The following is a 25,400-nucleotide window of genomic DNA, read 5'->3' as shown; positions in this document are numbered from 1 at the left end:
AAATTATTTAATTATTTAACAGGCTCCTCTGGTTGCTGATGACGGTGTGCAGAGGGTGACTGGCATCGTCCATGATGTTCAGTAGTTTAACATACATTTAATATGTTAATATGTTTAATGTTAAATAAACATTGTCGCAAAGCAGCTTTACAGAATTTGAATGACTTAAAACATGAGCTAATTTTATTCCTAATCTATCCCCAGTGAGCAAGCCTGTGGCAACAGTGGCAAGGAAAAACTCCCTCAGACAACATGAGGAAGAAACCTTGAGAGGAACCAGACTCAAAAGGGAACCCATCCTCATTTGGGCAACAACAGACAACATGACTATAACATTAACATTTTTAACATGAAGTCAGTTTTGTTGACGTTATCAGCTCTTCATTGATGGAAACTTGAGTGCAAACTTGTTCATGACAACTGCAGTCCTAAAGTTAGCAAGTCAACTGTAGTCCTCAGCCATAAAAGCATTACTGTAAGTGTCCAGACCATCTTCCAAGTGTAACTTTCAACTGTCCATATGGGGCCATCCTCCACAGGACTGATGTGATGAGACTCCAACCAGACACAGGGCATCAGGATGGATCAGGCAGGTCCGAGGAACAGGAGAGGTCAGCATCTCGATCTCAAGATTGAAATGTAAGTCAGAGGGACAGATTTTTTTTTTTTTTTTGGGGGGGGGGAGAAAACACAGGTTGTTTGGTATGCCCAATGTCACCTGAATAAGTAGGAACGGTATACATTTTGTGCTGAGTACAAGCAGGGACTCCGGCAAAACTAACTAGCATAACTAAAAGGGGAGAGCCAGAAGGTAACACAGGCATGAGGGTGCCCTGGGACAAAAGCAGCCAGCCACTACACCATCAACAAACTCGAGTGATCAAGCAAGTGGGGGACTAACAGCATCCATACATCCCAGTTTACCAAAACACTCTATGCCTGAGGACCCTCCAGATCTACTCCTTTACCTCATAAACACCATTAACAAAAGGCTTGGACTAAACAGATATGTTTTCAGCCTAGACTTAAACGCTGAGACGGTATCTGATTCCCGAACACTACTTGGAAGGCTGTTCCATAACTGTGGGGCTTTGTAAGAAAAGGCTCTGCCCCCTGATGTAGCCTTCACTATATGAGGTACCAGCAGATAGCCTGCACCTTTTGATCTAAGTAGACGTGGCGGGTCATAAAGGACCAGAAGTTCGCTCAGGTACTGTGGTGCGAGACCATTCTGTGCTTTAAAGGTCAATAGTAGTATTTTATAATCAATACGAAATTTGATTGGGAGCCAGTGCAGTGTGGATAAGACAGGGGTGATGTGGTCATATTTTCTAGTTCTAGTAAGGACTCTTGCTGCTGCATTTTGAACAAACTGGAGCTTGTTTATGCACTTATTGGAACATCCAGACAGTAAAGGCATTACAGTAATCCAACCTGGAGGTAACAAAAGCATGAAGTAGTTTTTCTGCATCATGTAGTGACATTAAATTTCTTATCTTAGCAATATTTCTGAGATGAAAGAAAGCTATCTGGGTAATGTCATCAGTGTGAGTTTCAAATGAAAGACTGGGGTCAATAATCACCCCGAGGTCTTTTACTGCTGCACGTGAAGAAACAGAAAGGCCATCCAGAGTTACTATGTAATCAGAAAACTTACTTCTAGCTGCATGTGATCCAGTGGCGGCTGGTAGTCTTTCAAACGGGGGAGGCTGGTTGGTTACAATATTTCCAGATTTTAAAAGAAAAAACACATAAATTTTGCCCATACTCTTGCCTCTGATCTGGCTGATTGTTGGCAGGGTCACAAACTGTGAAATAACAGGTTCTTTTGGCCCATTAGCCTACTGTCCAATATACATGATGGTGGTGTTGGGGGGTATATTTTAACATTTTATATTTTAAAATTGTGGCATGTTGCTTAAAAATAGATCATTACTGAAAGCAGCTCTTTGTCAGGAACCTCAGCAGTAACAGCAGAGTGTTCTGGAATAGGCACAAGCACTGACCTTGGGGAGCCAAACAGAGCTGGGTGCCACACATTTCGTTCAATGACACTTACCCTATATTTTACTTATTTTGACTGAGAAATGTTTTATTGACAATTTTGATAACCCTTCACTTTTAATCCAGGTCTGTAGTGTGAAATGTTCTCAGCTGTGTTTTTGTTTAAAAATGTTTTCCAAATTGTAGCTGTGTTTAATTCATATCCAGAATAATATATATTCCAATATAATATACTCAGCACAAAACATTTTAAATAGATTCTATATTTTTGGTCCATCCATGACATATTACTAAAGTAGCCTATTTACTGTTGTTGATGTGGGTCACTTGCTGTTAGCCAATTCACTTTCTCATGCCAGGAGAGCTGAAAGGAACGAGTATTATTCCCTACCTTTTTCACCAAGTCAATTTGAGGCATTGGTCTACCCTGCTCTTTAATTTAAATTTTTTCCTCGAAAGGAAGACTGGCAAATGGCTTCGCCAAAATTAAATCAACAATGCTCGGCATCCGTGCGCAGCTTTCTTGCTAGCTGACTAGCCCTCTCAAGTTCAAGTTCAGTCACTCAAATAAATGAAATTTCTGGAACTAAGATAGCAAACTTGACAACACTATATTTACACTTTATTTACAATGAAAATATATACAAACTAAAAAAGCTGGTAGAAACCGTATGTAATGAATGAAATCAAAATGTAAGCCGATCTCTTACAATACACCACAGCACTTGCGAATCCGCATGGGACTGAACTGAGATTCACCACTGCCTGTCTATATTTGAAACGAGCTGTCAATCAAAGAAAATATCCGGCCGCTTTCACCAATCACCAGTCTCCTCGCGGAAAGCTTTGCCATGTCCCTCCCACTGTGAGGCTGGGAGTCCGTGGGGTGGGCGTTTTCGCAGTATTTGTCCAATAACTGTCTTGCATTTTGATATTGAAAAGCGCATAGCTCCCAAATGCCATTGAAGTCCACTGAGGCTGGGAGTCCGTGGGACTCCGTGGGCGGGCGTTTTCGCAGTATTTGTCCAATAATCATCTTGCATTTTGATATTGAAAAGTGCATAGCTCCCAAATGCCATTGAAGTCCACTGAGGCTGGGCTGCATCGCGTTGTCACGAGGGGGAAAAACTCACGCACACATTAGGCGAACTGGGGAAAGTTATAACGGAATGATTTCGTACTGTAGTTGGGTTGACCACATATATTTCTATGATTCTGGATCTGAAATAGCAATGTTATAAGGTTGGCTATAACATAAGCCTAGCGCAATTCATCCTACACGATGTTCGTCATTTTTAGAGGAGGCTGAGCCTCCCTCATTGTCTTGGAGCAATCGTCCATGATGTGATCCTAGTACAAGTACCGTACTTCAGTCTTGTCAGAGTTAAGCAGAAGGAAGTTAATAAGCATCCAGTGTCTAATGTCCTTTACACATTCCTCAATTCTATTAAGCTGGTGTCTCTCATCTGGTTTTGCAGAAACATAAAACTGTGTGTCATCAGCATAACAGTGGAAACTAATACAATGTTTATGAATAATATCACCCAGAGGTAACATATATAAAGAAAAAAGCAGTGGATCCAAGACAGAACCTTGTGGAACACCAAAGTATGTCTAGAAAAATCACTGTTTACATCAACATACTGATAGTGATCAGTTAAATAAGACTTGAGCCAGGAGAGGCTATCCAGAAGAATGGAATGATCAATGGTATCAAATGTTGCACTAAGGTCAAGCAACACAAGCAGCGAGACACAGCCCTGATTACACACATGAATTCCACACTAGGTTCAAATGTTGAGAAAATACCACAAATTATGCTATGTAACTTTAACAAAGTTAAAAAAAAATCAATCACAGACTCCTGGGTATGCGTCACAAATGCCCCCCCCCCCCCCTTTTCCTTTTCTTTAACAAACAGACATTTTCACAGAGTAGCTATACAGAAATTCAGAAATAGATTTAGACCCATAATGAGCAAGCCAGAGGCCACAATGGCAAGGTAAAACACACTTTTTGTCTTCTGAAGGAAATATGTGAAGAGTTTAAACAGGATATTGTCACCAGGGATGGTACATTTAAAACTCAAAAATCTGTCCCTGCAGCTTTATTTGCTATTTAAAACTTTCAGAATGAAGAGTTTAACTACTCAGTGGGCAGATCAAATAATAAATGTGTATTTGACATTTCAGTAATACATGGAGCACCTTAAGAAATGTGATGTAATTGTATCCAGCAAAATAGAATAGTTAAAATATAATATTAAAATTGAAGTATAATATGAAGCACACCATCACAGCTGTGAAGCACTGAGGATGGTAGAATTATGTTGTGAGTTGTTTTACTGGAAAAAGGACTGGTGCAAAACAGATGGTATCATGAGTGAGGATTAGCTAGAAATACTGGAGCAATACTTCAAGACATCAGGCAGAAAGTTAAAACTTGGTTTCAACTGGGTTGTCCAAAAGGACAATGATCCTAAGAATACCTTCAAAGTTGTAACATAATGGCTTAAGGACAACTAAGTGAAATTATTTGAGTGACCATCACAAAGCCCTGACCTGAATCCAATAAAAAAAATTGTGGACTGAACTAATAAAAGAGAGTGAGTGAGGAGGCCCACAAACATGACTGAGTTAATGTCAGTTATGTCAAAAGGAATGGGCAAAAATTCTGATAGAGTATTGTGAGAAGCTTGTGGAAGGCCCCAAGCATTTGACTGAAGTTCAAGCATTTAAAATGAAATGCCACTAAATACTAACAAAGTGTTTGTACGTAAACTTTTGTCCCACTGAAAATATGATATAGTGAATAAATCTGCAATAAACCTGTCAGTTAACTATTAACTTTAAATTACCTTTTATGGAAGAAGTAGATACCATAATGGACATAACACAGGAAATGTATGGTAACACAAAATATGTGGAGTTGTGAAAAACTCTCTCATCTCTCTCTCGCCGCTTTATCCTTCTACAGGGTCGCAGGCAAGCTGGAGCCTATCCCAGCTGACTACGGGCGAAAGGCGGGGTACACCCTGGACAAGTCGCCAGGTCATCACAGGGCTGACACATAGACACAGACAACCATTCACACCTACGGTCAATTTAGAGTCACCAGTTAACCTAACCTGCATGTCTTTGGACTGTGGGGGAAACCGGAGCACCCGGAGGGGACCCACGCGGACACGGGGAGAACATGCAAACTCCACACAGAAAGGCCCTCGCTGGACCCGGGGTTCGAACCCAGGACCTTCTTGCTGTGAGGTGACAGCGCTAACCACTACACCACCGTGCCGCTGTTGTGAAAAACTGAGTATTTAAATGTTTTTAGCCTAGGTGTATGTTAACTTTTATCTTCAAGTGTATGTTGTGTTTTCAAACTTGGAAAACTGTGATACAGATCCCTTTTTGTACATGGCTATAAGTTTCCTTCAAATGTACATGTTCCTACATGGCCAAACATATGTGGACACCTGACCATCACTTTATTCTAACATTATTATACACACATGATTATAACAGCAATGTAGGGACCAACTCTGTTTTAATGTCCATGGTTTTGGAATGAGCAAATAAGGGTGTGATGGTCAGGTGTACACACACTTTTGACCATATATTGTACTTCAACAGCATATATTTTAGCATTTTAATGCATTAACAGCTTCAATGCGCCTAATAATTTAACACAGTAATAAACCAGTAGCTGGCTGGACCATGCTTAGTGGCAAGAACTGCAACTAAGTGCTTCCTATGAAGTATATGTGATTCCTCCACAGATATGTGAGCCTTGCACATATCTGTGGAGGAATTTTGACTCACTCTTCTTTGCAGAACTACTTTAATTTTGACAGATTTGCATGTCTATGAGAATGACCAGCTCTCTTCAGGTTCTGCCAAATTATCTCTTTTGGTTTGAAGTCAGGACTTTGAAAATTCTGTAAAGCTGCTTTGCGACAATGTTTATTGTTAAAAGCGCTATACAAATAAACTTGACTTGACTTGACTTTGACAAGGCTACTCCAAAACTTGACTTTTTCAGAAGTGGAATGGCTTCTTTGTTTTGGATAATTGCCCTGCTACATCACCCAATTACACCCTGGCTTCAGTTCACACACAAATGGTCACACATTCTCTTTAAATGGTGGCATGGTGGTGTAGTGGTTAGCACTGTCACCTCACAGCAAGATGGTTCTGGGTTCGAGCCCAGTGGCTGATGGGGGCCTTTCTGTGTGGAGTTTGCATGTTCTCCCTGTGTCTGCATGGGTTTCCTCCGGGTGCTCCGGTTTCCCCCACAGGTTAGGTTAATATGGGACAGCCTTGGGCTGAGGTGCCCTTGAGTAAGGCACCTAACCCCCAACTGCTCCCCAGGCACTGTTAGCACGGCTGCCCACTGCTGTGGGTATGTGTGTGTTCACTGCTTCAGATGGGTTAAATGCAGAGAGGAATTTCACAAGTGGGTGATGAATAAAAGTTGTGCTTTCTTTCTTTAAAGCATATATGCAGAGCCATGGCCTCACTTTCATTTATAAATGCCTTGAGACCTCAAGAATGGCACAGGAATAGTTTTAAGTGTTAACAATAAATCTAATATAGTAATTTTTACGATTAAAGTGATTTATATAGGTAGCGGTCTGAGTGAATGACCTTGATATCCGTAATGTCACAAAAGGAAATGTATCGGTCTCATCGCCACTTCCGCTATACTAAAAACACAGAGCTGACTGCAATGCTGATCCTCCATTTTGAGCTAATTAATCGCCATGCCCCATAGATGTGTTGCTGGAAGGTGTAGCCACATGACAGAAGGTGGATTTATGTTGCATTCATGGTCCAAGAATGTTCAAACTGCAAAGAGTTGGACGTGTTTTGCGAGAAGTTCACGGGCACATTGGATGCCTATGAAGTGGTCTCTCCTCTGTTCTGCACGTTTTACTGAAGACTCATATGTGACCTCTAATCTGTTGAGGAGTGTTGGCTAAAAGCCTGTATTGAAAGAGGGTACAGTATCAACAATTAAAGAAAAAGAAAACTACAAGAAAAGGAAAGTATTTATTTTATTTATTTATTTTGAAGGAAAGTGAGTTCAGTTGCACCAGTCCTCCCGGAGTGAGCTGAGGGTTGTTGCTAAAACCCGGGACAGAACGGGACAGGACATATCGCTCGGGCAGTGACCTCCCTGCAGTTGTTGCTAAAACCGGTGACATCCCGTTCCGTCCCGGGTTTTAGTAATTGCCTGAGCCCAGCAGTAATGGCGGAATACACAGTATGAAGAAAAGTGAATGAGTGGAGCAGCCGTCTTATTTCTAAACTGGATATTGCTGCCATCTCGCCCTTATGTGCAACAAGTGAATGAATAGAGAACGGAACAAACAACTGAAATTCAGATTGTTTCAAAAACATTTGGCCACAAGATCGGCCTTCAAGAACCGAGAACACAGACGGGTAAGCTCTGACTCTCATTTGGATAAAAAAAACATGTTGTTTACCTGCATTTAGATTAATACATGTAACTTGTATTGTGTGTTTAAGTTACCGGTATAAGATTATTTAATTTGCTTCAGAATGTGATTGTCTCAGTTCATCTGATTATTTAATTAGCCTTTTACGTTTTATCAGTGAAAATGCATGTACATGTGTATTGCATAAGTTATAGCACGTATCCTGTTTTAATGAGCGTCAACCCGCAATCAATGAAGTCAAATCAGTCTTAGTTGAGCAAGTCGGTAACAGCATTTCTTACTTTCACCATAAATTTTTATTGATATGTGTAGGTATCATGCCGCCATCTTGTGTCTAAGAACTACAACTCCCAGCCAACTTCCGCGTTGACTACGTCACGCCTGGGCGGGATCACGTACATCATTCCTCAGGCTTCACATAAGAGACTTGCAAAACTCCATTTTTCCTTTGTCTCTGAGTCTGATCCCGAGCGGAACGGACCTAAAAAGAGACACTCACCATCGGACCATCCAACCACGACTCTTTTGTGCAAGAGACACGTTTTAGAACGTTCTCCTCCTTCTATCCACCCTTGATCATGGTGGACTCCGGAAACGCGCGCGCTTTAACTCAAGTGAGTTATAAACCGGTTCTTTTAGTACGTACTAGACTGCAACCAAATAGGCAGTTTTATTGGTGTTGGGAGCGGTTGGACCATCCTAACCCTGTCTGATCAGAACTTTCTTCTCACGAGCTACGAAGATCTTCAAAGGAAACTCCAGAGCAACCGCTCTCTCTCTCTCTCTCTCTCTCTCTCTCTCTCTCACCAAAGCGCAAACTCCAGCCTGCCTGCCATTTCCACGGAAGACACTCTGCTTTCTACAGAAGACGAAAGTTTTGCAGTAAGGAAAGGCATTGTGCAAAAGTTTAAGGCTTAGGAATTAGTTATTCACTTAATGTGAAGTTATCTGAAGTTAAATGAAGTGTATACACTGAGTTTTGGTTCTCTATCATTTGTTTGTTGATTTGAAATTGGTTAATCCATAAGTTTGTGCATGTCTCTCTCTCTTATTCTTTTACTAATATCCTCAATCTCCTTAACACACATTTTGACCTTATTAAGATTTCAGGGGGTTTGATAATGTTATGAGTGTGGAATTTCTTTGTTACTTAGAAAACACCTGCTCACTAAATCATGAGGATTCCCCTCCTCCAAGATTGCAGATAACACGTCCTGGCACGGACACATTCCAAGCTTCACTTCACACACACACACATTCACATACACACCTCACTGTATATATTCCAACTGATTATTATTTTTATCTTTGTTATAATAAATTCATTTATTATCAAAGTTGTGTGTATTCATCTGCTGTTTCGATATTTTGAAGTGGCCCAATCGCAAAGAATTCAAAGGTGTAGACAATTTATGTAATTATGGTAAGTGATCAATAATGATATACCTTAATTTAGCTGTTTGGTAATTTAACCAGGATTAATGGTATGATTCACTAAATGATTCACTGATTCACTAAATGATTCACTGATTCAATTCACTGATTCGATTCACTGAATGATTCACTTCAAACGATTCAAATGAGACTGATTCTATTGTATGATTCAATTCAAATGAGTCAAATTAAACGATTCAATAGGATTGATTCATTTTAATTATTAACCTTCAAATTTAATGAGACTGATTTCATGTAGGCGGCACGGTGGTGTAGTGGTTAGCGCTGTCGCCTCACAGCAAGAAGGTCCTGGGTTCGAGCCCCGGGGCCGGCGAGGGCCTTTCTGTGTGGAGTTTGCATGTTCTCCCCGTGTCCGCGTGGGTTTCCTCCGGGTGCTCCGGTTTCCCCCACAGTCCAAAGACATGCAGGTTAGGTTAACTGGTGACTCTAAATTGACCGTAGGTGTGAATGTGAATGGTTGTCTGTGTCTATGTGTCAGCCCTGTGATGACCTGGCGACTTGTCCAGGGTGTACCCCGCCTTTCGCCCGTAGTCAGCTGGGATAGGCTCCAGCTTGCCTGCGACCCTGTAGAAGGATAAAGCGGCTAGAGATAATGAGATGAGATGATTTCATGTAATTATTAAAGATTGATCACTTATCCAATCTTAAATACACAAAATCATTAATTACACCTACATATGACTTTGGTCTACAGCTGCAAAAGGCCTTGGCCTTAAAACCAGTTCCTGCTGTGATGTCACACATTCAGGGCCGGCTGGCTCAGTGGGGCAGCTTGAATGCCAACTTTCGGTCAATTTTAACTCTCAAAAAATATATATATATAAAAAATATATTTTATTCCCATTTATGCAGCATACAAGAGTCAAGGATGGAGATAACTATCCACTCAGCAATTTATTTAAAAATAAAGGCTCTGCGTATCTCCTTTAAGAACTTTGTGGTACAAATTTTCTGTGGAATTTATGCTTCCTTCAGTGATAGAAAGTCACTCATGTCCCCATGCCATCATACTGCCACTGCCATGTTTTACTCTACTAGGTATAGCATTCTTACAGTTGCTGTACTTGCTTCATGACAGTGTAGGACTCCCTATGTGTGGGTGGAGCACAGAAGACGGCAGGACAGAGATCAGGTTTACAACTTGGCTTTATTGCCACACTTTTCAGTCTAACAATAATCAATCACGCACAGACACACACACAACCGGCGTCTAGTTCAGGGATGAGCTCCCTCCGCTCTCGCTGTCCCTCCTCATATAGGGCGCGGTCACTGGGAAGACACACAAACACAGGTTAATTGCTCTCAGGTGTAGTGATTCTGCCACTTACCTTCCCTGACTCCGCCCTCCTGTCACAGACCGGCGCTTGACCACGCCCCCGCTGCCACATACCCCCACCACCCGATTCAGGCCGGGCGGCTGTCCGGCCTGCAGCCGACTCCCCCCCCTTGACGGGAGAGGAAGTCGGCCACGACCATCTGCGCCCCCGGCCTGTGGACCACCTTGAAATTAAAGGGTTGGAGCGGCAGATACCAATGGGTGATCCGCGCGTTGGCATCTTTCATGCGGTGGAGCCACTGGAGGGGCGCGTGGTCTGAACAGAGGGTGAAAGGGCGCCCCAGCAGGTAGTACCGGAGGGCGAGAACCGCCCACTTGATGGCCAAACACTCTTTCTCTATTGTGCTGTAGCGCCCCTCATGCACTGACAGCTTCCTGCTGATATACAGGACCGGGCGGTCCTCCCCCTCCACCTCCTGGGACAAAACCGCCCCCAGCCCTCTGTCCGACGCATCGGTCTGCAACATAAAAGGGAGAGAAAAGTCAGGGGAGTGTAGAAGTGGCCCCCCACACAGTGCAGCCTTTACTTCTGAGAAAGCCCGCTGGCATTGCTCCGTCCACTGGACCGGATCTGGTGCCCCCTTTTTAGTGAGATCAGTCAGCGGGCTGGTGACGTCCGAATAATTAGGTATAAACCTGCGATAATAGCCAGCCAGCCCCAGGAACTGTCTCACCCCCTTTTTGGTCTTGGGCCTCGGGCAGGCCGCAATTGCTGCCGTCTTATTAATTTGGGGACGCACCTGCCCGTTGCCCAAGTGGAAGCCCAGATACCGTACTTCCACCTGCCCAATCGCATACTTCTTTGGGTTGGCTGTGAGCCCCGCTCGCCTCAGCGACCTAAGGACGGCCCTCAGATGTTTGAGGTGCCGCTGCCAGTCATTACTATAGATGATGATGTCATCTAAATACGCAGCCGCATAAGTGGCGTGAGGGTGGAGGACTCTGTCCATCAGCCGCTGAAACGTGGCAGGCGCCCCAAACAGCCCAATCGGATGGGTGACGAATTGGTGTAAACCAAACGGTGTGGAAAAGGCCATTTTTTCTTGGGATAGTGGAGTCAAGGGGATCTGCCAATATCTCTTCGTCAAATCCAGTGTCGAATAAAAGCAAGCAGTGCCAAGTCGGTCGAGCAACTCATCAATACGAGACATTGGGTACGCGTCGAATTTAGACACCGCATTGACTTTTCTATAGTCCACACAGAACCGGACCGACCCGTCAGCCTTGGGTACCAAGACCACCGGGCTGCTCCAGTCACTGTGGGACTCCTCGACGATGCCCATTTCGAGCATGGTCTGAAGTTCTTCCCGAACCACCTTTTTTTTGTGTTCAGGTAGCCTGTAAGGGCGGCTACGCACTACCACCCCCGGGGGCATCTCTATGTAGTGCTCTATGAGGTTAGTGCGACCGGGCAGGGGCGAGAACACATCCGAAAACTCGGTCTGCAACTGGGCGACCTCCGTGAGTTGGGTCGGGGAGAGGTGGTCTCCACAGGGGACCGGAGAGGTACGTGATGCCAATGTCCCTTTTTGAACCTCCGGCCCCAGCTCCGCCTTCTCCGGAACCACCGACACCAACGCCACGGGGACCTCCTCGTTCCAGAGTTTAAGCAGATTGAGGTGGTAAATCTGTAGCGCCCCACCCCTGTCTGTTTGCCTCACCTCATAGTCGACGTCCCCGACTCGCCATGTGACCTCAAAGGGTCCTTGCCACTTGGCGATCAATTTGGAGCTCAACGTGGGCAACAATACGAGTACTTTATCTCCCGATGTGAACTCTCTAAGGCGCGTACCCTTGTTGTACAGGCGGGCTTGCCGTTCCTGGGCCTGCCGCAAATTCTCCTGAGTTAGGTGGGTGAGTGTGTGGAGTTTTGCGCGCAGGTCCATAACGTACTGAATTTCATTCTTACTTTGTGAAGGTCCCTCCTCCCAATTTTCCCGCAGCATGCCCAGGATGCCACGCAGCTTACGCCCATATAATAATTCGAACGGGGAGAACCCCGTGGAGGCTTGGGGGACCTCTCGCACTGAGAACAGCAAGGGTTAGAGCCACTTATCCCAATTATGTGCGTCCTCACTTACGAATTTCTTAATAATATTTTTGAGGGTGCGGTTGAACCATTCCACTAAACCGTCCGTTTGTGGGTGATATACACTGGTGCGGATCGGCTTAATCCCCAATAACCCATACAGTTCGTGCAGTGTTCGTGACATAAACGTAGTGCCTTGATCAGTCAGAATCTCTTTCGGGATTCCAACTCGGGAGATGACGCGGAAGAGTGCCTCTGCAATACTGCATGCTGAGATATTGCGCAGAGGCACTGCTTCCGGGTATCACGTTGCATAGTCCACCAGAACTAATATAAAGGGGTACCCTCGTGCTGACTGAGCTAATGGCCCGACGAGATCCATCCCAATTCTCTCAAACGGGGTCTCGATTAATGGTAGAGGGCGCAAAGGCGCTTTTGGAATGGCTGCTGGATTTACTAACTGGCATTCGTGGCATGCTGTACACCACCTACGGACATCGCCGCGAATCCCAGGCCAATAGAATCGGGCCATTATTCGGGCTAGTGTTTTATCCTGCCCTAAGTGTCCAGCCATGGGATTAAAGTGAGCCACCTGGAATACCAATTCCCGGCGGCTCTTTGGAATCAAAAGCTGCGTGACTCGCTCTTTAGTTTGAGTGTCCTGCGTCACTCGGTATAATCTATCCTTCATAATCACGAAGTAAGGGAAGGACGGGGTGGCGTTCAGCGGGAGCGTTTGACCATTGATTACTCTCACTTGGTCAAATGCATGCCGCAGAGTCTTGTCTTGCGACTGCTCTAATGGGAAATCCGCGAGGGATTCCCCAATAGAGAGAGGAGGAGCCGGCGGCTCCTCACTCTGACACGGAGATGACGTAGACGGCTCTGTGACAGCTGCTCCCACTAAAGTGACACCGTGACCTCCCCCTGTCAAATGGCAGGATCCACTCTCTACTAGGCGCGTCATTAAACCCCGAAATCCTGGCCAATCAGTCCCCAAAATTAAAGAGTGGGTAAGGCGAGGATTAACCGCCGCCTTCACTATAAATTTTTCCCCTCTGAAAATAATGTGGACCGACACCAAAGGGTAGTGGTGAACATCCCCATGCACACACAACACCTTCACCCCTTGTGCTCCCCCCAATGCCTCGTTTTGAACCAGGCTTTGGCGAATTGAGGTCTGATTAAATTCTGTAAAGCTGCTTTGCGACAATGTTTATTGTTAAAAGCGCTGTACAAATAAACTTGATTTGATTTGATTTGATTACAACCAGAATCCACCAACGCCTGATATGTAGCCCCTTGGATACTCACCGGTATGTGATATGCTCCGGCCCGATCGAGGGCGGCCTCTGGCACGTCGGGGATCCGAACCACCGTGCCCACTTCCATTGCTGTGCACTGCTGTTGAAGGTGGCCCAGTTCCCCGCAGCGCCAGCAAACCGGCCCGGGCTTTCCCTCTGCACCGGTGATCTGGGGCTCACTCACCTGAGGTGGCGGAGAGACAGACACAGAAGGGAGAAACGGGAGGGCACCGCGGGTGCGGCGGGCCGGCTGGGGTGGTGCCGGCCCCCGCCTCCGTGGTGGGGGAATGGGGCGAGGACGGGACACAGGAGGAGGGGGAGAGAGAAGAGGAGAGAAGAGAAGATGTCATCTGCTGTCCTGCTGCCGGAACAGCCGCCAGATGATCCTCCGCCAGCTCGATTGCCTGATCCAGCGACGCTGGGCGGTGGCACTGGACCCACTCCGCGGTTCCTGCTGGTAAGCGGGCGATGAACTGTTCCAGTACCACCTGGTCGACGATTCCCTCGGCGTCGCGATCGTCGGCCCTCAGCCACCGCCAGCAGGCATCCCGGAACTGCTGGCCGAACGTGAACGGCCGGCCGACTTCCTCCAATTGCAGTGCGCGGAAGCGCTGGCGCTGTTGTTCCGGTGTGCGCCCCACGCGCTGGAGGACGGCCCGGCGGAGGTCCGCGTAGGCCAGCCGGCGGTCGGCGGGGAGCTGTAGCGTGGCCAGCTGTGCCTCTCCCGTGAGCAGGGGGAGGAGGCGCGCCCCGCGCTGCTCCATCGGCCACCCCGGGGCTTCGGCGACCTGTTCAAACAACGTGAGGAACGCCTCGGGGTCGTCCTGCGGGCCCATCTTGGTGACAGTGAGGGGAGACAGGCCCGCGGCCGGAGCGCTGGTGGGCCCTGCCGACGCGAGGAGATGCTGGAACACCTTGCGATCTTCCTGCTGGGCCAGCACCAGGGCTTCAAAGTGCTGCTCTTGTTCCTTTCGGAGTGTGACGAGCGCCTGGTGCTGGCTTTGCTGAGCCGTGGCGAGGGCGTGGACCAGGTCGGCGAACGGGGAGGATTCCATGGGGCTGCTGGGTTGGTGCTCCACTTTCCCGGGTTTCAGCATCACTGTAGGACTCCCTGTGTGTGGGTGGAGCACAGAGGACGGCATGATGGAGATCAGGTTTACAACTTGGCTTTATTGCCAGACTTTTCAGTCTAACAATAATCAATCATGCACAGACACACACACAACCGGCGTCTGGTTCAGGGATGAGCTCCCTCCGCTCTCGCTCTCCCTCCTCATATAGGGCGCGGTCACTGGGAAGACACACAAACACAGGTTAATTGCTCTCAGGTGTAGTGATTCTGCCACTTACCTTCCCTGACTCCGCCCTTCTGTCACAGACCGGCGCTTGACCACGCCCCCGCTGCCACAGATAGATATACAGAGATTTGCACTAGGGCTGTCGTAAGGGGTGGGCGAAATGAGCGGTCGCCCATGGCCTCGCGCTCTGATGGGCCTCGCGCCTGACCAATGAGATTGCAGATTTTGATTATCTATAGTTATTTAATGCGGTCCTTTGTAGGCTATAACATGTCTCTAAAATAAAATGACTGCATTTCATTTCAGTATGCATAAACATTGTTTCTTAGATTAAAAAATAAAGTAAATAAAAATATTCCTTAAATCTTGCTTCATGACGTCGTTATGTAGGCCTACACTTCTAGCAGGAAATTCAGCCGCCAGAACAGAGTGAAAATGTCGGCAGCAGCCCGTAAGCGTGACTGCTTTCGTAAATTTCAGTCAGGTGCTGAGGCACTGTTTACATTATTTCGAATCAGTGGATCATCAGATTAATGTTTTTAAAACGATTCGCGTACACACAAAATTTCTGTGCCCACAACAAAACCATTCCCCGTGCACACAGCAACGCCAATACATGAATACGCTAATCACATGACTAATTAGACGGCACATCACATGATACCAGTGCATATCGGGCATGCGCAAGTCACTCACCACTTGCAAGTGGAAGGATGTCGTTGTAAAAAATGAAGTATGCCAGTCTGTTATCGGCAGTACTGGTACTACAATGACACCTTTTTTACACCGTGTATGGCCTTCATGTTTATGCTAGAAGGATCTAACAGTGTTCGGTACACTCTTCACCTCGCAGAATGGCCGTTTTTTGCGATTACAACAAGACTATTTAGTGTTACGGTAACCAACACACTTCCTGTATTGCTCATTCACTTAATGACTTCCTCAACACACTTTCTGTATTGCTCATTCACATGACCAACATGGCATGACCAACACCAGCGAATTAGGAAGGTGGATGTCACAGTGACGTTGTCCAATGACGACGTCAGCTAGAGCTCAGCACTGCGTATCCTCGTTCCTCAATGTTTACACAGCACTGGATCAGATACGTACTGGGTTGAATACGTGGGCCCTGGCGGATTCAAACTGTTCCGCCTGTGGAGTCGTTTTCCGGCGTTTTAATGTGCATGGACAGTGCATCTGCAACGAAAACGATACGGATACGGTCTAATGTAAACACCACTTGAGAAACGAAAGAAACTAAAAAAGAAAGAGGAGTTCAACAAGACACTTCTTGGGTCTCTGGATCGGTTTGTGAGCCATTCTCGGGATGTGGCCAAGCAGCAGCAGACAGATGGGGAAAGTGACGGTGCTAAGGAGACACTATTCTTCTAACGCAGAGCAAGCTTTTGTAACAGACTATTTTTTAGTTGTCGTGGACCAGGCTCTCACTGCTCTAAGAACACGTTTTACGGAAATGCAGGGGTTTGGGGAAATGTTTGGGTTTCTTTTTGGTATCAAAAAGCTTTGCGACATGGAAGAGGGAGATCTGCACAGACAGTGCGCAAAACTGGGCGATGCTCTGAGCACACCTGAATCTCATGACATACATGCACTGGACCTTTTCCAGGAGTTGAAGGTACTTCAAGATATAATTCCAAAGGGAACAGATACTGCCCTCAAAACACTTCGTTTCCTTAAAGGAATCGAAGGAACATTCCCAAACTGCGAAATTGCACTCAGGCTCCTACTGACAATTCCAGTAACTGTGGCATCAGGGGAACGGAGCTTCTCAAAACTAAAACTTATTAAAAACTATTTGCGCACCTCAATGTCGCAGGACAGACTATGTGGGCTCGCTCTTCTGTCAATTGAAAATGACGTTGCCTGCAAGTTGGATTATAAGGATTTAATCACGGAGTTTGTGGCAAAGAAAGCGAGAAAGGTCGCTTTTTTCTAAGCTATATGGCGAGGCAATCTAATTAACTTTATTTGTGCAATTTTTCAAAAGTTTTATGCACATGTCAAAAGTTCAGTTTTAATGTCATTTATGCCCGATTTCGACAAGCAGCAATTCATACTTGTCTTTATGTAATGTTCACCTGTTGTTGTGATGGATAATAAATGGCTTATGGCCAACAATGTATGTGTCTGCTAATTGTTGTATATTACCTCCCCTCTTAAAGGCATATTATTATTATTATTATTATTATTATTATTATTATTATTAATGCTACTACTACTACTACTACTACTTAATTCCGACAGTACGTGTAAAATAGGTTATCCTGAAAAGGGCCTCGCATCTGTCAAGTTTGCTCAGGGCCCTGCCCTCCTCTTGCAACGGCGCTGATTTGCACCCTTCAAAATGTTTCAATTTTGGCTCATCTGTCCATGGAACAGTCTCAAACGTTTTGAGCATCAACCAGAACAATAGTCTCCAGAGTTCAATCAAAATGGTTCTGTGTTTTTTGTTGAGAGGTGAAAGAAATCTGGAGATGAGGAGAATGGTCAGACAGGTATGAGCTGACAGAAAGGCTACCATAATGCTTTAGAACCATGGAGAGCAGAAAAGCATCTCATAATGCACAACACATCAAACCTTGAGGCGGATGGGCTACAACAGCTAAAAACCACAATGGGTTCTGCATAAACTCTATAGACAACTGAAAATCTGAGATAAACAGTTCCAGCCTGACAAGATTCTGAAGCGTGTAGCAGATGACCTGTGGCCCTGTGAATTTCATTATTGTACACATGACATGTAAATAATGGACAATATCCCAAAATATACAACTCTAAAAATGTGAAATTTTACTTTGGTTTTGAATATATATTGTGTTTAATTCCATTAAGAAGACAGCTAAATGATTAGTAGTGTACTGTTTTCCTCCACATTAAGTTCGGTTGTGTGTATTGGGTCAACTTTCATTTGGTATGCATGGACCTTCGTACCCCAATCAGTACTATGGATGAAATTATGCAACAAGAAATTTGGAATAATCAGACACTGATTGCATCGGCACTCCCCAGCGAATCCCTTGGGGCAGATGCATGCATAATCCCCCAGTAGGTCAACACAGGTGGAATTATTAATGCAGAAACCAGAGTCAAGGTTATGTTTCTTTTTCCCCAGATATCAACATTGAAACTTGTGTTCCATTAACAAAAAAAAAAAAAAAAATCTTCCAAGCAGAAGAAAACAATTGTTTTATGGTACAGTTATGTAAAGTAATTTCAGAATTAGCTGTTATGATCTTTTGCTGGCTCTTGGTTATTAAATGTAAAGATTTAGTTTTAACTTATTCTTTAAAATATGATGGTATGTGAAGAAGTGTCACAATTTTATGCTCCCATAAATGTATCCCAGTGCTTGGTCATGCAACAAAATGACTATCATTAGCTCTGTCACGGGTGATGATAGCTACAGGAGTGCCGTGACTAATGCCAGGCTATCAGTGTCATTGGAGCAGGACAAATTTTCATCGTTTCTCAAGCTGACCAAGGAACCAATTTCCCAGTCTTGCCATGTCGTAAAATTTGACAATTATCATGACTTCATTAATAATGCATAACAGCCCTCGTCTGCAATCAAGCCTTAATCAGCATTATGTCTTGCAGGTAGAAGCATTGGTCGAGCCAAGAAATTATTGGCTAATGGCAAGGATTTATTTTCTCCTCTCAATTTAATGATGTAAATCACTTAAGGTAAATTACACTGTGGTCTGTGTATTGCAGTGAGTGTGGGTTAAGTAGCAGGACAGCTTTATCAGATGATATTAACAAATGCAGATCAGTAACATGCTTATATGCTAAGAATATTACTAATCTGTGTTATTAATATTTGTACATTAATAAAAATCCAGACTACCCAAAGTGGTTAAATAACAGGAAAAAAACTAATCTCTACTATCTCTACTTAATTGAGAATGCAGAATTTTATAATAAGTAATGGAAGGGTCTGTTAGTAATATGCAGTGTAATGTTTAAATCCCCCAAAAAATTTCAGCTACTTTCAGCTGCTTTAATTTGCATAGCTATATGTATCAGGGGCTCAAAAGGAAAGAGCAGACAGTTGGACATGACAATCATTTCACATCAGTGTTTATCTCACAGAGCAGGCCATCAAAGGCTGCAAACACTGAACTGGATCATTATCGGTGGCCCTTTTGTGATATGAATCCCACAGCCAATTAGGATTTGTATGACCTTGTTTTCTACACAAAATCAGCTTGACAGTGCAATTATTGGTTCAGAGAACTACGTGGGCACACGTGCCCTTTGCACACTGAATCATTTAATCATGTTTAATTAAGGACAGACCAGTTCTGCCTGCTCTCATCTTTGCCTATAGAAAGGTGACAAGTCGAGCCAAGGAGAGATAAAAGACAGAAAGGAGGAGACATGTACACAAACAAATATACACACAAACCTTTTTAGGCTAAGACTGATGTTCACTACCTGTCAGTCAGTCAGTCTAATGACTACAATAATATGATTTTTTTTTGACAAAATCAATAAAGTGTGTTCATAGTTATTTACAATGTGAATCCCTTGACCAGTAGCCACCCACACTGAAGCACTGGTGCTTCATCAGCTCTGCATTTGACCAGACAAATGGTACACTCAACCAAGGTCAGCACAAATAATCTCACACTGTCATCAATTGCTCTCACTTTATTAATTGACAAGAAAGGCTCGTGGCTGAGAACAGCCAATGCACATAAACCATGCACCAACAATAACACTGGACATTTTCAGTACTGTCTCAACAATAAAGTGAACACCAAAGCAAAAGCTGTGTGTTAAAGTCATTTTAAGGCACATTTAATGAGATGCATCAGAAAGGTTTATTTGTATAAATTAGTTAGAATTATTATGATAATGGTCATTAAAAGTACTAATTTAAGGATGATTTCTCATCTATTAGTCAGATTACTGACTCCAAATCACAAAGCAAACGATACTTTGTAGTTAATTTAAAATAATTTATATAATAATTCCCTGAGGTAGGATAATGAGGGACTGGGCACAGGCATGACAATTCAAGGTGCACTTTTATTTTTACTGCTCAGTTTTCAGTGGCAAACACACAGATTGGAGAACACAGCTCACTCGCTCGTTATTGGAAAGACACAGAGATGCACGTTAGTGGACAGCCAGTAATTAGATACAGGTGTAACTTGTTACATGTTACCTGCTGATTCAATCTAACTCCTCGCCATTTACAGCCAATGCTTGACCACACCCTCGCTGCCATGTGCCCCCACTGCCCGACTCAGGACAGGGAGCCGTCCGACCTGCAGCTGACCCCTCCCAGCAGGGGAGGAAATCTGCCACCATGATCTGCGCCCCTGGCCTGTGGACCACCTCAAATTTAAAGGGCTGAAGGGCCAGATACCCACAGGTGATCCACGTGTTGGAATCGTTCATGCAGTGGAGCCACTGGAGCGGTGCATGGTCAGAACAGAAGGTGAAAGGGCATCCTAGCAGGTAGTACTGGAGAATGAGGACCGTCCGCCTGATGACCAAACACTGACTCTCACATTAAGAGCTTGCAGCTGATGTACAGCACTGGGCGTTCCTCCCCTTCTACCACCTGGGATGAAACTGCCCCAGCAAGAAAAGTCAGGAGAATGCAACACCAAACTGCTTGAACTTGAGAAAAAGCCCGTTCACATGGTTCTGACCACTGGACCGGATCTGGTGCCCCCTTTTTAGTGAGGTCAGTCAGTGGGCTGGTGACATCCAAAAAATTAGGCATGAACTGCCAATAATAGCCAGCCAGCCCCAGGAACTGCCTCACCCACTTTTTGGTCTTAGATCTTGGGCAGGCCACAATTGATGCAGTCTTATCAATTTGGGGAGGCACCTACCCATGACCCAAGTGGAAGCCCAGATATCATACTTCCACCCGTCCAATTGCACACTTTTTCGAGTTTGCTGTGAGCCCTGCATGCCTCAGCAACATGAGGACAGCCCTTAGATGTTGTAAATGCTGCTGACAATCATGACTATCGATAGCAATGTCATCTAAATAGGCAGCGGCATATGCATTGTGAGGATGGAGGATTCGGTCCATGAGACACTGAAAACTCGCTGGGGCCCCAAACAACATGAAAGGAAGGGTGACAAATTGGTATAAACCAAACATAGTGGAAAAGGCCATTTTCTTGTGGGATAATGGAGTCAAGGGGATCTGCGAATATCCCTTTGTTAAATCCAGTGTTGAATAAAAGTGAGCCGTGCCTAACTGATCGAACAGTTCATCAATGCAAGGCATTGGATATGCATCAAATTTAGACACTGCATTAACTGTTCTATAGTCCACACAGAACTGGACTGACCCGTCAGTCTTGGGAACCAAGATCACCGGGTTGCTCTAGTTACTGTGCAACTCCTCAATTACTTCCATCTCAAGCATAGCCTTGAGTTCATCCCAAACCACATTTTCCTTGTGCTTGGGGAGCCGATACGGGCAGCTGCACACCACCATACCCTGGGAAGTCTCTATATGGTGCTCTATGAGGTCAGTGTGACCAGGGAGAGCCAAAAACACATTGCAGAATTCCTCCTGCAACCTGATAACCTGTGCTCTCTGGGACAGCAAGACATGGTCTCCACAGGGGACTGGGGTGAATTGGACCACAGCTTTTGGACTTGCCTCTGGTCCCAGCTTCACCCTCTTCAGAATGACCATCACCAGAGCCACAGGAACCTCCTTTCTCCATGGTTTCAGGAGACTGAGGTGGTAAATTTGACATACATCACCTCAATCTGTGCGCCTGACCTCATAGTTGACTTCCTCAATTCGCTGTGTGATCTCAAAGGGCCCTTACCACTTGCTAATTTTGAGCTTGATGTGGGCAGTAAAATGAGAACTTTGTCTCCTGGTGCAAATTCTCTTAGCCATGTCCCTCTGTTGTACAGGTGGGATTGATGTTCTTGCACCTGTAGTAAAATTCTCCTGGGTTATGTGACTCAGTGTGTGGAGTTTTGATCTCAGGTCAAGAACATACTCAATTTCATTTTTGCTTTGAGAAGGTCCCTCCTCCCAATTTGAGAAGGTACCTCTCAGACACCACGGGGCTTGTGCCCATGCAGCAATTCAAACAGGAAAAACCTGGTGGAGGCTTGGGGGACTTCGCTCACTGCAAACAACAGAGGGTCTAGCCACTTAACCCAGTTTCTTGCCACTTAACCCAATTTCTCCATGAATGAACTTACAAATTATGTTTTTAAGTGTTTGGTTAAATCATTTGACCAGCCCGTCTGTCTGCAGATGGTAAACACTGGCATGAATCGATTTAATTCCCAATAATTCCTGCAGTTCACGTAGTGTGCGTGATAAAGTAATGCCTTGATCAGTCAGGATTTCTTTCAGAATCTTGACTCAGGAGATAATGCAGAAGAGTGCCTCTGCAACACTACATGCAGAGATATTGCAAGGAGGCACTGCTTCTGGGTATCACATTGCTTAATCCACTAACACAAAGTGGTACTTCCAGGCAGATCAATCTAATGGCCTGATGAGATCCATGCCAACTCTTTTGAAGGGGATCTCAATTAATGGTAATGGGCACAATGGTGCTTTTGGCATGGCTGCTGGGCTTACCAGCTGGCATTTGCGACAAGCCACACACCACCTCCAGACATCAGCATGAATCCTTGGTCAGTAGAAACATGCCATGAGATGATTTAGTGTTTTATCCTGACCCAGGTGCCCCAGTCATAGGATTATGATGAGCCACATAGAATAAAAGTTCCCTATGGAGTGCAGGCAGTGTGGGACACCACCTGCACTCATATCCATGGCACAGTGTTTGGAGCGATGTTGCCCGGTAGTGTCGCGGTGGCTGTGTAGGCAGTGTGGGACATGCCTTTGTGCACCTTTTGGTGGAATTGTGGGCAGCTACACCACTGGAATTACATCCTGACCCTCTTTAGTAGACTTTTTTCCCCTGTTTTGTAATTGTAAAGCAATCTTGGGTGTGAGAAAGGTGCAATAAAAGTTCATAAAAAAAAAAAATAATAATAATAAATTATTATCACTATATTATTATTATTGCTCTTTAGGCCCAATAGCTGTGTCATCTCTTCTTTAGTCGGAGTGTCCTGCATCACTTGATATAGCCTATCCTTAATAATAGAAAAATACAGAAAGGAAAGTGCAACATTAGGCTGGAGGTGATAAACATTAATTACTCTCACTTGGTCAGAAGCATACCTCAGAGACTCATCATGCATCTGCTCCAGTGGGAAATCCCCTGAGGGATTTTCCAGAGAGACAGGAGGTGTGGGGCCCTCCCTACTCTCTGTGTCATCAGCCCCTCATGCCACGGGATTCCCCCATGGTGTGCTAATGCAGGACCCATCCACTATGAACTGTTTTATTAATGTTTTAAACCCTGGCCAATCTGTTCTCAGCATAAGTAGATGGGTGAGGCTCAGGCTAACCACTGCCCCACACTATGTATTTCACTCTGGAAATGAATAGTGATGGCATTAGCAGATATTTGTGAACATCTCCATGTATATGCCTCACCTTCACCAACTGTGCATTTCCCAGTATCTCACTTTGAATCAGGCTTTGATGCATGGATGTCTGATTACAACCAGAATCCACCAAAGCATGATGTGTACCCCCTTGAATACTCACAGAGACTCTGTACATTCCTGTTCGAAAGGGGGAAGCCCACAGCATGTCAGAAATGCAAATCAGAATCCTCACCCCTTTGCGGAAGTGCTGATTCCAGGAAATCCCAGCCTTTGTACTGTGCCAGCAGACCTGCCCAGCCTTTCTCCCAATTTTGGTGGGCATGGATGGGTTCACTTGTAGAGAGAGAGGGGGGTGAGTGGCAGCACAGACACAGAAGGAGAAAGGGGTGAGGAGACATGAGGACAGACATGAGTGCAGGGAGCAGGTATCGGGGGGAATTGGCCCTAGTCTCTGTGGGGCTGGGGTAGGGGAGGGAGGAAGAGAGGGAGAGAGAAAGAGAGAGAAAATAGCTGCAGGAGCACCTGTTCCTGGAAATGCCGTCAGATGGTCATGTGCCAGTCAGACTTCCTCCTCCAGCAATGCCATCTGGTGACACTGGATCCACATTGAGGTCTTGCTCGGCAGCTGGGTGATGAACTGCTCCAGCGTCATGTGATCTATGATGTTCTCCACATTGCACTCGCTTGCCAGCAGCCACCATCAGCAGGTGTCTCAGAGCTGCTGCATAAACGTAGGCATGGAACACCTGCCAGTGTTGTTCGAGGCCATGGCTGACCAGTTGCAGTATAGCCTGTTTCAGGTCCGGGTACTCCAGCATGCTGGTGGCTGGGAGCTGCCAAGCTGTGAACTGTGCTTCCCCCGACAGGAGTGGCACAGGAGTGAGCTGCCCACTGTGAGTTTGGCCATGAGCTCACCTTTGCGACATGCTCAAACAGCTTGAGGAAGGTTTCTGTGTCATCCTGCAGCCCCATCTTGATCAGCTGAACAGGAACACGGGCCACAAGAGTGGCCCGGTGGAGTACCCACTGACTTGACCAAGCTCCACACCACCTACCAGTCTTTCACCTGGGCCTCACACAGAGCCAGGAAATGCTGCCCCTGTTCATTGGACAGTGCAAGAAGCTCTTGGTGCTGGTGTTGGAGGATGATGGTGAGGGTCTGGAGGAGCTCCCGGACTGGTCTTCAATTTCCAGGTTTCAGCACCAATTCCCTGAGGTGAGGTTGGATAATGAGGGACTGGGAAGAAGCACGACAATTCAAGGTGCACTTTAATTTTTACTGCTCACTTTTCAGTGACTAACACACAGGTACATACTGTAAGCAGGTTGCAGAACATAGCTCACACTTTTGTTACTGGCTATGTGAAAGACACACAGAGACATATGTTAATAGACAGCCAGTAATTATACACAGGTGTAACTCGTCACATGTTACCTGCTGATTCAACCTGACTCCTCACCATTCATGGCTGACTCTCGAACACACCCTTGCCACGATTTCATAAACCCAAAAGCAGAAAAAAAGGAAAAAAAAAATCTGTGAAAGTCTTTCATTCATCGATCAGTAACGAAGTATTTAAACTAATCTACAGCAAGCACAAGTAGAAATCACAGAAGCCAATGAAGCAAAGAGAACATAGTCAGAGCTATATAAATAAGTTTAAACTTCAATACAAAAACTAGTTTAAAACAGTGCAAACAAACCATGCGAGAGGTCATTTACAAGTCCAAAGGCAATGTTCTCACTAGCTCACTGCACTGAGGACATGAACACACCAGAGTTCGATTCAAACAGACTACAGCCATCAAATGTGAAAACACCCATAAAATTAGAAATATATTAGGTTCACTTTGTCTAAAGGTTCTTTCAAAATGAGCTCACAAAACCATGCTTCAGTGTTTCCCTCTGGAGGCCCAGTGAAGACTTAGTAAGTTCCACCTGAGGTTACATTATTGATGAATTCCTACAAAACCATTCCACCATCTGAACTCCAACAGCTCTAAAGTTCATAAGTGA

General features: G+C 45.1%; 1 protein-coding gene across 1 annotated transcript in view; it reads right to left on the bottom strand.

Annotated features, from left to right (window-relative positions):
- The window catches only part of eys (eyes shut homolog), an 877,903-nt gene that overhangs the window by 662,510 nt on the left and 189,993 nt on the right, over positions 1-25,400 (bottom strand). The window contains 3 exon segments of the mRNA XM_060915649.1: positions 17,911-18,008; positions 24,299-24,364; positions 24,450-24,564. Of these exon segments, the coding sequence (XP_060771632.1) occupies positions 17,911-18,008; positions 24,299-24,364; positions 24,450-24,564 (279 nt within the window).

The sequence above is a fragment of the Neoarius graeffei genome, chromosome 3 (genome assembly GCF_027579695.1).
Source record: "Neoarius graeffei isolate fNeoGra1 chromosome 3, fNeoGra1.pri, whole genome shotgun sequence".
NCBI lineage: Eukaryota > Metazoa > Chordata > Actinopteri > Siluriformes > Ariidae > Neoarius > Neoarius graeffei.
This window is presented reverse-complemented; position numbering and strand designations above follow the sequence as displayed.